General features: G+C 43.3%; 1 protein-coding gene across 1 annotated transcript in view; it reads right to left on the reverse strand.

Annotated features, from left to right (window-relative positions):
- PARP1 (poly(ADP-ribose) polymerase 1) overlaps positions 1-14,428 on the reverse strand; it is a 52,831-nt gene extending 38,403 nt beyond the window's left edge. Inside the window, exons 1-4 of the mRNA XM_063124135.1 lie at positions 14,244-14,428; positions 2,592-2,754; positions 2,070-2,188; positions 119-333 (exon numbers count right to left, since the gene is read on the reverse strand). Of these exons, the coding sequence (XP_062980205.1) occupies positions 119-333; positions 2,070-2,188; positions 2,592-2,754; positions 14,244-14,363 (617 nt within the window). The 5' untranslated portion in view covers positions 14,364-14,428. The remainder of the gene's footprint in view (positions 1-118; positions 334-2,069; positions 2,189-2,591; positions 2,755-14,243) is intronic.
- Between the last annotated feature and the right edge of the window lie 1,230 nt (positions 14,429-15,658).

Genomic DNA, 15,658 nt, shown 5'->3' on the forward strand with positions numbered 1-15,658 from the left:
GCCTATGTAAACCTTGTAAATAAATAAATGCTTCTCAGCATCAGTGTTTTAGGACAGCCTGCCTGAGCTAGAGCTGCAACAGAGTAAATTGGGCCTCCTTTTGACACATCAAACATACCCTTCATTCTTGACAGCAGGCAGCTGCTTCTTCAGGGTCTCTTTATCTTCAGCGTTCAGGAGCCCAAATCCTAAGAGCTGAGAGGCACTAAAAGTAGTGAGAAAACCCAGATCTGCTCTGCGGCTGACAAAACAGTTCGGGTGGTACCAGTTATCGATCATTCCCAACTGGGGCTTTTCAGGATGCACCATTTTCTTTGAAATTCTAATTTGACCCTGCGGTAGATAAAAACAAAGAAATAAAGATGCCCAGAAATTGAAATGGGTTACTATTTCAGTAGGAACATTTATAGGCTAATTCAGAGTAACACATTTTGGTTTTTTAAACACAGGTTTGTGATGGTTAAAGTGAATGGTTCCCATCATTATTTTATTCTGGTTGTCCAACACAGATATTTTTAGTTTGGGATATATTACCTTCTATCCGGAAAGAAGCTGTCCCTACCCTCTAAGTAAACTAGGCCACAATTTCCCTCTTGATTGGCAAATATACAGTCTTGAAAGCAATCCAAATACTTTTGAAATCTCTTGTCTTAAGGGAATGGCAATTCAATTGAGTGGTTCAAAATTGACTGATTAAATACAATGAAAGAAATACTTCAAAGTCCATGCAAGCTCTACAACTGATAAAAGTAACTGACAGAAAGTCAAGCAGATTAAAATCTATCTCATTAGATATAAAAATATTTAAGAGGGGGAAAAGACAGACACATAAACCACTCCCAGCAGCATACAGAAAAATAGCATATCAAGGAAAAGGCTAGGCAAAAGGTCAGATTTCTTTGTATTTAGCGTTTTAAATATGCTATAATTTGCAACTAGAAGCACTATAATCTTAAAAACAACAACACCCTTTTATCAATTCTCCTAACTACAGGAATTATTCCTGAAGCAGTAGCAGGAGAAAGTGCAATTGTTGCTTTCCTCCTGGACATGCAAACAGTTGAACTTAGATCTCTCTGGCATTTTATGAATATTTTAGTCTTCTGATTCCTATTTTGTATTTAGAATGAGTACCACAAAAGGCATTCAGTTAACATGGTTCTTGAACGCCAAAGTGGACATAATAGGAGATTTGGACCTGGGAGACTCCAAGTTTAAATCCCTGCTCATTTGGTAGTCATTAGAAAGAGAGGTCATCTCACAGGGATAAGAACATAAGAAGAGCCATGCCAGTTCAGCCCCAAAGGCCTATCTAGTCCAGTATTCTGTTCACACAATGGCCAACCATCTGACAACTAGGTCATGAGTGCAATGGTACCCTCCTGCTCATGTTCGCCCAGCAACTGGTGTAGTTAGGCATACTGCCTCTGTTACTGGAGGGTAGCATAGAGGCATCACGATTAGTAACCATTGATAGCCTTATCATCCCTGAATTTGTCCAATCCCTTTTTAAAGCCATCCAGATTGGTGGCTGTCTCTACATCTTGCGGTAGCAAATTCCATAGTTTAACTATGCACTGTGTGAAGAAGCACTTCCTTTTATCTGTCTTGAATCTCCCACTGAATCAGCTTCATGGGATGACCCCAAGATCTAATATTATAGATAACTTCTCCCTCTCCACTTCCTTCACATCATGAACATTTTTGTACACCTCTATCATGTCTCCCCTGACTCCCCTTTTCTCCAAACTAAACAATGTCAAATAATAGTGAAGGAAACAAAATAATAATAATTTATTTCTTACCCACCTCTCTGATTGGATCGAGGCGGGGAACAACAGCAATCATAAAATACATAAAATACTGATTAAAAACATAGCAAGAATATATAAGGCTTTGTAAATTAAGAGCACTGTATTACACACACACAGAGTTAGTTTCATATATATATATATATATATATATATATATATATATATATATATATACACATACACACACACCCACACACCCACATGCACATACACACACACACACACACACACACACACACACACACACACACACACCTTTTCTATCTTCTGCTCACAACCTTTGCAGGTACTTCTATTGGACTTTGCATATTCTGCTGCAAAATCATTTAAACTCTTCTCACTTTTGCCACCTCCTTCTTGGTCACCACCTTTGCCTAAAAGAAAAGAAAAGAAAAGCTGACTTCCATGTTCTGGTTTACTGCCTGGCCTTGGGACAACTGAAGGACTTGGAGATGAGCCACACAAGATGTAAAACCAATTTTACTACTTCAGTTCCCCTCCAACCCAGGCATTAGTAAAAAACATGATGTGAGCTTTAACCCCACACATCTGGAGGGTACCAGGTTGCAGAAGGTAGCATTTAGCCCCATCTTCAGACAATTCTTTTCATAGGCAAGTATATTTCAGAGGCTTCCTAGGAGGGTCTTGCACTTCTTAAAGTCAGCTCTCAGCACAGAACCAACAGACTTGGGAACATAATACCAGCCCTAGTTGTTATCTTGGCTCACATAGCAAGTGTGACTGTCTCGTTTTGACTGTCCTTAGCAATTCACCTACCTGTCCCAGCACCGCCACTTTCTATGGATTTTTTAATCTTCTCCTGGTCCTCCCAACGCAGTTCTGAGAAGCCATCCACATCAGTATGAGCCACCAGCCGAGCCCGCTTCCAGAAACAAGTATAGTGGTGCCAGTGGGGTACTTTGCCATCAAACATGGGGGACTAAGAAGAAAGGAATGACAAAAAAGAAGGGAATAAAATTCAGGCATGAAGACCAACATCCCCCCCACCTGCATTGCAAAGAGGAAAAACGATGTCGCACTGTATAATGCCTTTACAAATGATAGCTACAACCTCCCCGACACAGTGTATCTTATTTAGTTATTTATTTAAAACATTTATATCCTGCCCTATATCAATAAGATCTCAGGGCGGCGTACAGATCTTCCCATCCTACCTCATAGGAAAGGGGTAAGCAACTGATGCCCTCCAGATGTTTTGAACTCCCCTAATTCCTGACCACTGGCCATGCTGACCGAGCATATCGGAGTTGTAGTCCAAAACATCTGGAGAGCACCAGTTCATAGAATCATAGAATAGTAGAGTTGGAAGGGGCCTATAAGGCCATCAAGTGCAACTCCCAGCTCAATGCAGGAATAAGGCCATCGAGTTCAACTCCCAGCTCAATGCAGGAATCCACCCTAAAGCATACCTTACAGATTTGACCTCCCTGTGATTGGCTTACCAAACTCTGCAGAGGACGTTTTGCTACTAACCTGGCCACATTCACATGAACAGTTACTTAAACTTAATTTGACTCCCACTGTTGTCCAAGGCTTGGTTCACATATACTTACCACTTTATGAGATATACCATCATACTGTAGGTTAAGGCTCTTACTGCCAGTAAGTAAACCTTAGGAGATCATAGAATCATAGAATAGTAGAGTTGGAAGGGGCCTATAAGGCCATCGAGTCCAACCCCCTGCTCAATGCAGGAATCCACCCTAAAGCATCCCTGACAGATGGTTGTCCAGCTGCCTCTGAATGCCTCTGGTGTGGGAGAGTGCACCACCTCCCTAGGTATCTGGTTCCTTTGTCGTACTGCTCTTACAGTCAGGAAGTTTTTCTTGATGTCTAGCCGGAATCTAGCTTCCTGTAACTTGATGCATACCAACCTTTGAGAATGGGGGAAAACAGCACAAAAGCTGGCAAGCCAACAAACCAGATCAGTGGTTCGTGGAAGGGTGGTGGTGCAGGGAATGGAGTGTGCCCATCTAGGGAACCCCTGGAGACTTAACTGGGAACTTCAAGATGCTGGATTTGACTCCCAAGCCTGAGGTTTCCCACCGGCAATCTAGAACATCCCTTCTGCAAATGGAATGGTTCCTCCTGTTTGTGGACAGGGCTGACTTCTGCCAATTCTACACTATGTCTGACATTGTTCAGAAAGGTTCCCAGCCCTCCAGAGTAGCTTCTCAGGAGGCACAGGGAAAGGAGGCCTCAGCAAAATGGCCTCCCTCCCTCTTCTAACAGGGAGGATCCAGTGAACGGCGGATTGGTTGTGTGAATTCTGGATCCGACCCACAGGATTTCTAGAGTGGCGGATTTATTTTATTTATTGATTTATTTCATTTCTTTACCATTCAATAGCTGAAGCTCTCTGGGTAGTTCACAAAAATTAAAACGCAAGGTACGCCATAAAATATGAAATATGGAAGCTTAAAACCTCAACATAAAAGTACAACCAGAATAAAATTGAGTAGCAATGCAGATTTAAAATACAGATTTAAAACAGCAGAGCTAAAGGACTAGGATGCTAATGAATAAAAAGGTCTTCATCTAGAGCAAAACGGAGTACAATGTAGGTACCAGGCGACCGTCTCTAGGGAGCTCATTCCACAGCCGTGGTGCCACAGCCCCGAAAGCCCTTCCTTTAGCAGGATTATCTTAGGTTCCGGGCAGATACAAGCGGGAGGAGGCGATCCTTCAGATAACCTGGTTGCAAGCTGTTTAAGGATTTGACTGTTAATACCAGGACTTTGAATGGGCTTGGAATCGGGTTGTGAAATCTGACCCTGAAAACTCTGCCTGTGATCTGTGGATGTTATTTCACACACTGTCAACAGCCTCATATGTGTGAAATTAGAGGAATTAAAACTGAGACAGTAGGAGTACACATTCCTATTCAAAGGTAAAACGTGTATGCCTGATCCATGTTTGTTCATGCAAACCTTACCAGACTAAGCCCACTCTAGCCATTCCCAAGATTTCCTTGTCCACCGTACATAAAAAGACTTTTTATTTTGCCTTTCCTAAAAGATCCAAATTTTCAAAAAATCCCTAGAGAAAAAAATGGGGGTTTCCTCAATTTTCCCCCAATTCTCTCCCCTCCCACCGGCTGTCCTGCCATTTCTTCAAGTCCCCCCACCCCAGCCCCACACATCTCTAAATGGCATAGAGTTGGGAGATGAGCACACGCATGTCAAGTATCTGAGTGCAGATGAAAGCAATAATAGTAAAAATGTCCTGCCTAAGTGGAGTCAACAATGTATCATGTGTAACCAGAATGCAGTTACGTCAAGATAGCCTAAAGCCCTATGAAACATCCCATCTCCCATTGAGCCTCTTGAAATGCTCTGCACAGGAATGTAATCTCATTTAGCTGATAAATGACTCCACACAGAAGTTAAGCTCATGTCATACTATTATAGCACAGCCTAGTAGAACACTCCATCAGTATTGCAGAATAATTTCAAATGTTTGTTTAAATGCTGAAGTGGGGCCAGGAGCCCATTTACAGTTATGAAGACAGGGTTCACATGACACGCCAACCAATGATGGTTCATTTTCCTGAGCAATGCATGATGGGTTAATGCGTTGTCTGTGTGGTGTTTTTCCCACCCATGGTGGCTCGTTTCTCCCAAACAACCCACCATGAGAACCCATAGTCTGAAGTAGAGGTTGTTTTTACCTACGGTTGGTAAGCATGACTTCTGACGTGTTAGAGTGAGTTATGGTGATAGCCTACAGAGCTGCTTGGCAAGAGCAACCAAAACCTCTGCTGCCACTCTGCTCCTAGAGTGATCTCTGTTCCCAAGATCTGCCTAGCAACAGATTGCGCTTGCTGACAGCGTTCCAACCCCTTCACCACCCAACTCCTCCCTCTCTCCTCTCCACCTTCAATGATGCGGACATCTTTTTTTCTCCCTCCATTCATGAGTGTGCATATCTGCCAACTCAGGATTAGAGATGTAAAATTCCAGAAATTTTGAAGCCATGGAATTTTTTCCCCCCAGGGGGTTTCGGGGGAAAACGGAAATTTTCAGAAAAATTGAAATAATGCAATATTAGCACTTTATACAGATTGAAAGTCACTTTGTTACTTTAGGAACATAAAAAGTAATTATGTCCAAGTTGGTTTGGCATAAAATTATTACATTTGGTATATTAAAAGTACAGTGTATTCAAACAATTATTACAAACTGAATTTACTTTTCTTTTCTTTTTTACCTTTTTGGTAACAAATGGAGCTACAAGCTCCTGAACTGTTAGGAACAACTGAACTGTAAGGAACCTCTTTGGTTTTGCCAGTTTATGAGGAGCAGGCAAAAATAATTAAAAACAACAACAGAGGAAACCATCAACATTTGTAATTCAACATAACACACCAAATCTACACTAGTATGCTCACTTGGCCAATACTAATTTAACCATATGGAAGCAGAAGTGCTACCATATGTAGTGAGGAATTTTAGGAGAAAATGTCTGTATGTATCAATTTCTATGCAAACATCTAAAGAAATGATTTAATTTCAATTCTGACATTTCTCATGTGCCACCAATCAAGAAAGTGACACACAATACTGCCAGTGCCAATGTGGTTTAAAATCATAGCTCGGTTCAACTTGGGGATTAATTTGAGTCAAGGTCAAGAGGCCCTTGACCTTGCATTTGTAGTGTCAGGCCCCAGCTGCAAAATATGCAAATTGAAATATATAGCAGGGTCTTGCAAGTTCCCTACAAGTTTCCTACCACTAATACAACAAAATTCAATTATCTTTATGTAATCAGGTCGATTTCTTAAAAGGACTGGGCTAAGGATCACTGCCAGTAACTGGTATGATCTCTGGAACATAAGTTACAGCAGCCAGGACTTTTCTATACAGATAATAAGCTGTCTGGGAAACAGTGAGCAGCTGTCATTGAGAAGGATCATGATGAACCTTCCCATCCCCCTGGAATTAGAGGCTAAGCTCCCAAATTGAGAGACCCCGGATTTCAATCTAAGTAGCCTCTGGATCATCATATTTAAATCAGTGTTTCAAAGCCTGATCTGACTAATTTGACAGCCAAGTTTCTCTCAGCCAGAAACATTTTTTTACAAAGCAATGAGAACTGATCAAGCAAGGTGTGAAGACACACTTCGAATGGCAATGACTCAGACTTCTATTAAAAGGCAAATTAAGAGCTAAAAATAGATTCAATTTACTCACTTGCTATGCAGCTAACAAAAGATTTAGGTCACTAAGAAATAACTGCCTTAGAAGCAAGTTATTAAGATAATGCCTAATAAACCAAATACTACAAGTGAAGAAGGTTATAGATCAGCAAGAAAAGAATGAATGTGTTCCAGCAAAATGGCTATTTTGAATACTAGTCTTTCTCATCTGGATCAGTATATAGGTCTCCAAGCTCCAGGTTAATTTATTAATGGTTGCAACCACTAATTCTATACTGGAAGTCTGCTTTGAAGGTTTTCTTGTGATTCAAATAAGCAATCATGGAAACGGCATTTAACTTGAAATGATCCTATGCGCATATAAAATATATGAAGCATTTGCAAAATTCAAAAAATGGTTGAAATATTGGGCCTGTTCGCAAGTCACGACAGCCCACTGTGGCTTAATTTACCTGCAGGGCTATCACGTTGTGCCTGGTGACTGTGGGTGCCATTTTTACACGGTGTTCCACTTGCCTGGCCTGTCGGGTTGTGCACACCTAGGCAACAGACAACCCTCAAACAATCCCTGCTTCCTGGGTACGCACAAAAGGACAAGCAAAGGCAAGCCAGTCACACATTGGCATCATGCAAAAATGGCACCAGTGGCCAGCTCGCGCAACACAACACAACAGGCCTCGTGGGTAAATTAAGCCATGGTGGGCTGTCATGTCCTGTGAGCCAGCTCAATATATGTGGGATAAGCATGACAGGTTTTTAATAGCTTAAAATTATACATTACACAACCTTAAATAGTCAGTTTCGTAATCCTGTCTTTATTTTGATGGGTTATTCTAGTAACTGTTTCCACAAGCCAATGTTTGTACATGTGCAAACACACACTTCTAACAAAACCCTCAGAGTCATAAATAATTCTCAGGCAGAAACAAAGTCAATGAATAAGAAGGCCAGATGGCTTGCGAGAATGAGGTTGAGAACATCTTTTCCCCCTAACCTACTAACTTGCATCTGTTTCTGCACAATCATCATTCATTCAATTCTCCGACAAAAATAAAAGGTGACAGTTAAAGCACAACGCAATACCTAATCTGCAGTTGCATTTCTTTCCTACACATTAAAGAACATGCATATTTGTTGCAGGTTTCATTATACTCCCAACTTCTATTCCCAATTTAGCAAATACATTATTACACTGCATCATATTAAAAGCTTTTATGTAATTCAATTTTCGTAGCAAGCCTTACACCCACCCACACCCATTGCCTGCTGCTCTCCCAACATATTCTTCTACGTCATTCAGTTTCAAGGATAATACTCACCTAAACATAACACTTTACGAAGATGGCTCTTACATTATATAACCCACACAGAAGACACAGTGATAGGATATTGATCTGGGTTTATTTATGTATTTGTTGCATTTTTATTCCGCCCAATAGCCGAAGCTCCCTGGGCGGTTTCCACAAACCAATCTCAACTCACCTATCTACTCATTGTTGATGGCAAGTCATCGGCCTGGTTACTCTGTTACTTAAATTTATATCTCACCCTTCATAAAAAACAACAACCAGGGCAGTTAACAACATTAAAAACAACTAACATATAATCTTGGTCTAACAGCACTTTTTCACATGCTGCAATTCAATAATTTTGTGGTCTCTTAAACAATAGTTTCCCACTACATCTGAACTAGGAACACATGATTTACTGTCCTGGTGTGCAAGCTGAGATTAAACAATAGTTTCTCAGTCCAGACGTAACAGGAAAAGGGATTTTAAAGTACATTGCAAGTACTGAATTATGGAAGCCGTGCTTAAATTGGTGACCTCCAGAAATACAACTCCTAGCATTCCTGAGCACTGGCCATGCTTGCTGGGGCTAATGTAAATTGAAGTCCAACATATCTGGAGGTACCAGATGGCCATACTGGGAACTGTAGGTCCTTTCCCCCTAGTTAAACATGTATAGCAGTGGTTCCCAAAGTGGGCGGTGGGATTGCTTAGGGGGGCATTAAGAGGCAAGGGAGTGGCAGGGGGGCGCTCGAGGTGGTCTTTTCCGAGAAGCACCTCTCCAGAAGGTCTTAAAACCCAGGGATATTTTTATGGGAGAAGGTAGTTTGGTCCCAAGCCATATAGGGGAAGAATGCACACGTTTTAATACCATTTAAGAAGAGTCCTTTTAACAGTGAATTGAAATGTTTCAAAAGCACCAAATCGCTAATCATAGAATCATAGAATAGCAGAGTTGGAAGGGACCTACAAGGCCATCAAGTCCAACCCCCTGCTCAATGCAGGAATCCACCCTGACAGATGAAGAGACATACACTGCTTGGTGTGCCCTACCATGCCGGCTGCAAAACACATTACTAAACGTGGTGATTTAAGACTCGTGTTAAGTGGCTTTAAATCAGACATTGGGAAACTGGTATCACTTCATCAAGCCCATCCATCACATTAAGAATTTACAGAATAGTGAGGTACTCTACTGCCCAGAGATCTTCGGCTATGGGGCAGTATATAAATGCAATAAATCAAATTAAATCAAACCTACCCTAGTTACTAAATGTGATATCTAATATACTTGCTAAGTGACTATCAGACTTTGAAAAGATGATATCACTGGATCACATTCACCAATTAAGTTTAATTGAATAAACTAAAAAAAATGTAATTGGATTTTGAATAAATATTCAATTAATTGTTACTGTTTTGAATTTTATTGTTATTATCTTCCTTAGTGGGTCGTTGAAAACTGCTATTCTGAATAATGACTTTTATAGTGTAGGGTAGGGGGCACTGGGCATGAGTTTGTGGAACCAAGGGGGCGGTGACCTGAAAATGTTTGGGAACCACTGATGTATAGGATTGTCCCTTACGTTATAATTTATTAGAATGACACTTATGCCTGAAGCAGGCCAATATCTCCCAAGCCTCATACAAAGAACCATGTTTTTAATAATTGTAATTGGTGTTATACCATTAGGAGGGTTTAACTCAAGGGGACGAGGGCAACCTGTGGTCCCAGGACCACCATATGCAAGTTCAGACCTCTGGTAAGAGCAAGTCATCTCTTTCCAGGCAGCGTGCTGGGCAGGAAGGAAAAGGAAAGGGATGAGAAAAAGGGAGTACAGGGGATGACCCCAGCTTTTCAGCAGTATGTAGCCTCAGACAGATCACTCCTGCGGGAATGTGGCCATTGACAGAAAACAGCCCCCCTCCCCTGGTTTTATCTCACATCAGGATTGTTTTCATAAGCACATACCATCATAGTTATCAAGAGCTGACTTATAAAGCCAGTACAGTGCAGCCTGCAGAGCTGCATTTCAAGGATACCGGATCAAAATAACTTGGTCAAATATTTAAACCGTTAAGGGTGCAGTCCTATGCATGTTTAGACAGAAAAAAAGGCTTACAACTCCCAGTATGGTTGGTTGAGGCATGCTGGGACTTGTAGGCCTTTCCCCCCTCTAAACATATATAGAATTGTGCTATAACATATTTAGAACCACAAAACAAGCGAGAAATGGACTAATTACAAAACAACAACAAACCCCTCTACTATATTCCAACCTGATGTTTCTGGAGCTCAGTCCTTTCCAAACAAATAATAATAATAATAATAATAATAATAATAATAATAATAATTTTATTTCTTACCCGCCTCTCCCTCAGGATCAAGGCAGGGGCGGATTGTACGGGGGAAGGTGATCCCGCAGGTAACCTGGACCCAAACCATGTAGGGCTTTAAAGGTAATAACCAACACTTTATACTTTGCCTGGAAACTAACTGGCAGACAGTGTAATGATTTTAAAGCTGGTGTAATATGGTCACCCCTAGATGTACTGGTGACCAACCTGGCTGCCATATCTTCCACTAGTTGAAGTTTCCGGACTAAGCACAAAGGTAGCCCTATGTAGAGCGCATTGCAGAAGTTGAGCCTCGAAGTTACCAGCGTGTGCACTACCATCTTTAGGTCTTCTAAGTCTATGAAGGGGCGCAGCTGGCATATCAGCTGAAGCTGATATGAGGCACTCCTGGCCCTCGCATCTATCTGAGCAGTCATTTGGAGTGACAGATCCAGGAGCACCCCCAAGCTGTGAATGCAGTCTTTCAAGGGGAGTGTAACCCCATCCAGAACTGGTTGACACACCTTCAAGCCCAGGTTGGGGCCTTTGACAGCAAGCACCTCCGTCTTGTCTGGATTCAGCTTCAGTTTGTTTTTCCTCATCCGGCCCATTACCACCTCCAAGAATTCATTCAGAGGAGACACACTATTCTTAGCATAGCATCATGCTAAATAAAATCATGGTGCCTCCCTCCCAACAAAATACAACGGACTGTGTTGTGGTCCTGACTCCCTGACATTTGCAGTCTGTGCCACTGTGATAACAACTTGTGGTGCTTCTTCCTGAATCCCACAGAAGCTAGTTGGGCCATGTGGAAGGAAAGGAGATGGGGCAGAAGCTTTCTGGGGAGAATTGCAAGGCATGGGTCCTGGTCCTATAAAAGTTGTGTCCAAGTGTCAACATCATTCAAGTTCTGGGATGCGGGGAACCCTCCCATATGCTGCAATGTCAGATCATAATGCAATTGAAAAGGTAAGCTGCCACTTACCTAAATAACTGATCACAGTCAAATATTACTTGGCTGCAGTTCCTTCCCAATCAATCAGATCAGTGCTCTGAGAGATAATGTTGTAGCAGAATATGCATTGTAATGGGTGGAATGGCTAAGAATTGATTGTATCTTGTAGGGGTGACTAGTTCTGTATGTCTATGTTGTGAGATAACTATGAGTAATAGAATATATTCTTGGAAATGCAAGGAGATTGCTATCAATGTCAAGTACTGGAAGCAGCACACAGCTTAATTTAGCAGGGATACCATCATATGGGCATTACTGGTATCAGTGGCAGGCCTGGTCCGAATCTAGAATAAGGTAATCAGTATCATGGGGGTAACAGAAAGCCAAGGGTTGATCAGTTTGGGAGAGAGGTCCTGGGAGAACGAGCAACCCACCATACATGCTTAGGCTGGTTTCATCCACCATGCCTTCTATTGAGGTAAATATAAACATTTCAGAGGAATCTAGGTTTTACTATGATAACAATATGCTTGCTACTATCTTCATTACTCTTTTAGTGATTATAACTTGTGTGTATTTAGGAATGTTTAGAATTTGCCTTGTTTTAGCTAAAGCTTGTTATTCTCTTAAAACTGTTTGAACAATAAAAATGTATTCTTTAATACCATAATCATGTTGTCTGGCTTGAGAGAGGTTTCAGGGACCAATACTCATACATTAACTCTTGAAATCCATCACTGAATAAGGCTGTCCTTTAAAGTCATTGTATTCTCTTTCGATCTGGTGAATCTCAGATACACCAGTTCAAGTTTGAGAACCGAGCTATTTGGATGGAGCAAGAAGCAGTTACTCCTCTCAATGGCTTGCCCAAGGCCATGCAAACTGCTTCAAAGCTATGTGAAAACCAAAGGAATACAAACCTAATGCAATCTCTAGTGGTACCTCTGACCAAAACCTGAACTGGGTCTTCACTCTATTTTCTAATGGAAAAATCTACAGGGCTTCCACAATAAAGATTACAAGGCCTAGAGCATCCAGTGGGCAGAGGGGCAATTTATAAATACAAATGTATCAAATAATAAAAGTACATACAGCAACACTATACAATATCCATGGCCAACCAGGAACAGTTTTCTGTAGCCTTTCAAAATCTCTTTGGCAGCCTTCCTCAACCTGGTGCTCTCCAGATGTATTGAAATACAACTCCCACCATCCCCCATATTGGAGGCACCAGACTGAGGGAGGCAAAACAGGAAATACATTCCACTTCCTGTTCCCCTACAACTTCTAAAGTTGCTCTCTCAGCTAAGATGTTGCTGTATACTTCTTAGAAGGCAGGCTACAAATTGAATACTGGGTAGTATCCAACGTCAGTCCTACATAGAATAGACCCATTGGATTTCAACAGATCTACTTTATTTAGGACTAACATTAGGTACTACCCACTGATCCACAACCCCAAAATGCCAAAGGCTATTGCACATCACACTATATGAAAATAGTAAAGTTGGTGTATCATCAGCAATTGTGATATAATAATAATAATTTATATATAGCTTTGCTACAAAGTGTTGTACATGAAGTAAAATAGATCAGCAGTTTACTACTGTGGCAGGTGGGGGTCAATCATAATTCCAGATTTATTCCTATGGAAGCAAACCACAAATAAAAACAAAACCATCAGCATTAAACGCTATATCCAGGGCCTCAGCCAAACAGAGATTCTGTGGCAAAGTGCAATGAAGTTATAAAAAAACATAATTTCGATCAAGATGGACTATACATAAATGCACAACTTGGGTTTCAAGCCTTTTGCAGATCACAGCCTGAAAACATGATTACACGGTGTGCTCACACATAAATATCCAATGTGCATCCCAATCGGAAGTCTCAAAGAGTTTAATAGGACTTGCTCCCAAAGCAACTGTTCATTGGCTGCAGCCATAAGGCACATCAAGGCTGCAATTCTATGCAGAATTAACGAGGAAGTATGCCCCAATGAATTCAGTGGGGCATACTTCCGGGTAGACATGCAGAGGATTGCATTGTACGTCTCGTCTTATGATCGCTGAAAAAATCTTAAAAGTATTGGACTCAAGTCATAACCTTTCACTTGGCGAATGGCCACCTACGTAAGAAGGCATCTGCCCACTTCAGGGAATGGCAGCAAAGCCTTCCTCGAGGCGACGAACATCGGACCCATCCGGAGGAGAAGGAAGGCGTGCGGACGAGCGCCTCGTGGCACACTCTAGGTCTACTCCCAAGTAAGCCCTACTGAGCCCAATGAAAGGAGCCATAGGATCCCACTCCCAGCCTACTGCGCACCCCAGCTGAAGAAAGGCGCTGTTCAGAGAGCGCTTTTCAGAGGAGGAAGCCAGGCGAGGTTCTGCAAAGAACGAAACCGTGCGCTCCGCATCCCCCCGCTGTCTCTGACCCGCATGCGGCACATGGCCAGGAAGGGGGGAGGGTCGGACTGGGAGGGCTGCTGCTACTGGGTGCCAGACACAAAAGGCGGCAGCACCAGCAGCCGCCCCTGCACCGATGCAGGGAGCCCAGCCAGCCACAAAGGCGCCTAGCCGCGGCTGCTGCAGGCAACGTGGCGCGCCCAGGCTGGGTTGGGCTGAGACCCGCTTGCAAAGCTGGGGCGGGTGGCAAAGGCAGCGTACCTGCACCATGATGGCTAAGCGGAGCGAGTCCTTGGCGATGTTGTCGCCGCATTTCTTGCAGGAGGCTCGGCCGCTCTTGGCGTACTCGGCTCGGTATAGCTTCTCGGCAGGCTCCGCCATGGCCGCACCACGCCGCCTCTGCCCCCCGAGGAAAGCTGCGCGCTGCTGAGGCTGAGTGGGCTGCTGCTGATGGAGGGGAAGGGGTGGGGAGGAAGAGGCGGCGTCGGCAGTAGCAGTAGCAGCAGCAGCAGCAGCAGCAGTAGCGCCGGCGGCGCCAAGAACTAGCCGGACCGCTACGCAACCAGCCTCCCGCCCCTCGCAGCCGAGCGCAGAGCGATCGCTCCCAGCGCAGCCTGGCCCAGGCTCTCTTCGTTTCGGCGATCGATTGGTCGCGCCGCGTTGTGGGATTTCCCTTTTCTTTTTAGAAGGCCGCCGGGGCTAATGGGTCTGGCTCGCGAGCGGTCCGAAATCTCCAGCGAGGATGACCGGAAGTCTTGGCGCCTGCCGGCAGCTCCTCTTGTGGACATGTGGTCAAGTTGGGGGATCTATGAAGTGGCCTCTGGGTTATCAGCGAACACAGGGGAGCATCCCGTGTTAGTCCTACGTAGAGTCGACTCATTGAAATCAATGGGACGTAGTCACAACTAACTTATAAGTCCCATATATTCCAATGGGTCTACTCTAAGTAGGACTTACATTGGATACTACCCACAGCCCTGGCCTTTGCGCTCCCGCCTCGCCACCAGGCAGAACGGATCTTGACCATGGCTTACCGCCACCGGCTCGCTGGAGGAGTGGCTTAAACCGCGAGCACTTCCAAATACAAGGCGCACGTGTTTGTTTCTTCCGAGTTGCAGAAGAGAAACCGAGTGCGCCGGAGGATGGATGTTTCCCCCGAAATGGATTCCATTAAATTCAGCCTGCAAATATGTTGCTTACATATCTGAGAGTAAGCCCCATTGAACAAAGTGGGACTTACTAATGAGTGAACATATAGGACTGTACCCCCCCTTTTTAAATTTGTTACATTTATATCCCGCATTTTCCTCCAAGGGGGTGTACATGACCCTCCTCCATTTTTATCCTCACAACAATCTGAGTTAGGCAAGGCAAGGCAGAGAGACTGGCCGTTTCTACTCTTGCCTTTTCCCACGGGGATCGTCCAAGGATCATCCCTGTGCATCTTAGACCCGTTCTACACCTAAGGATTATCCTTAGGTGTAGAAAGGATAATCCTTAAATGGAGGTATCATTCCTGCCTGCTCCCGGGATCCCCTGTGTGTCATTTGGATGCACAGGGATGATCCTGGGTCGATCCCAGGAGAAAAGGCAGGTGTAGAAACAGCTCAAATGACACACGGGATCCTTGGAGCAGGCAGGGATGATCCCTCTATTTTCCAGGGATAAGCCTTAGG

Source organism: Elgaria multicarinata, chromosome 4 (assembly GCF_023053635.1).
Source record: "Elgaria multicarinata webbii isolate HBS135686 ecotype San Diego chromosome 4, rElgMul1.1.pri, whole genome shotgun sequence".
In the NCBI taxonomy this organism is placed as follows: domain Eukaryota; kingdom Metazoa; phylum Chordata; class Lepidosauria; order Squamata; family Anguidae; genus Elgaria; species Elgaria multicarinata.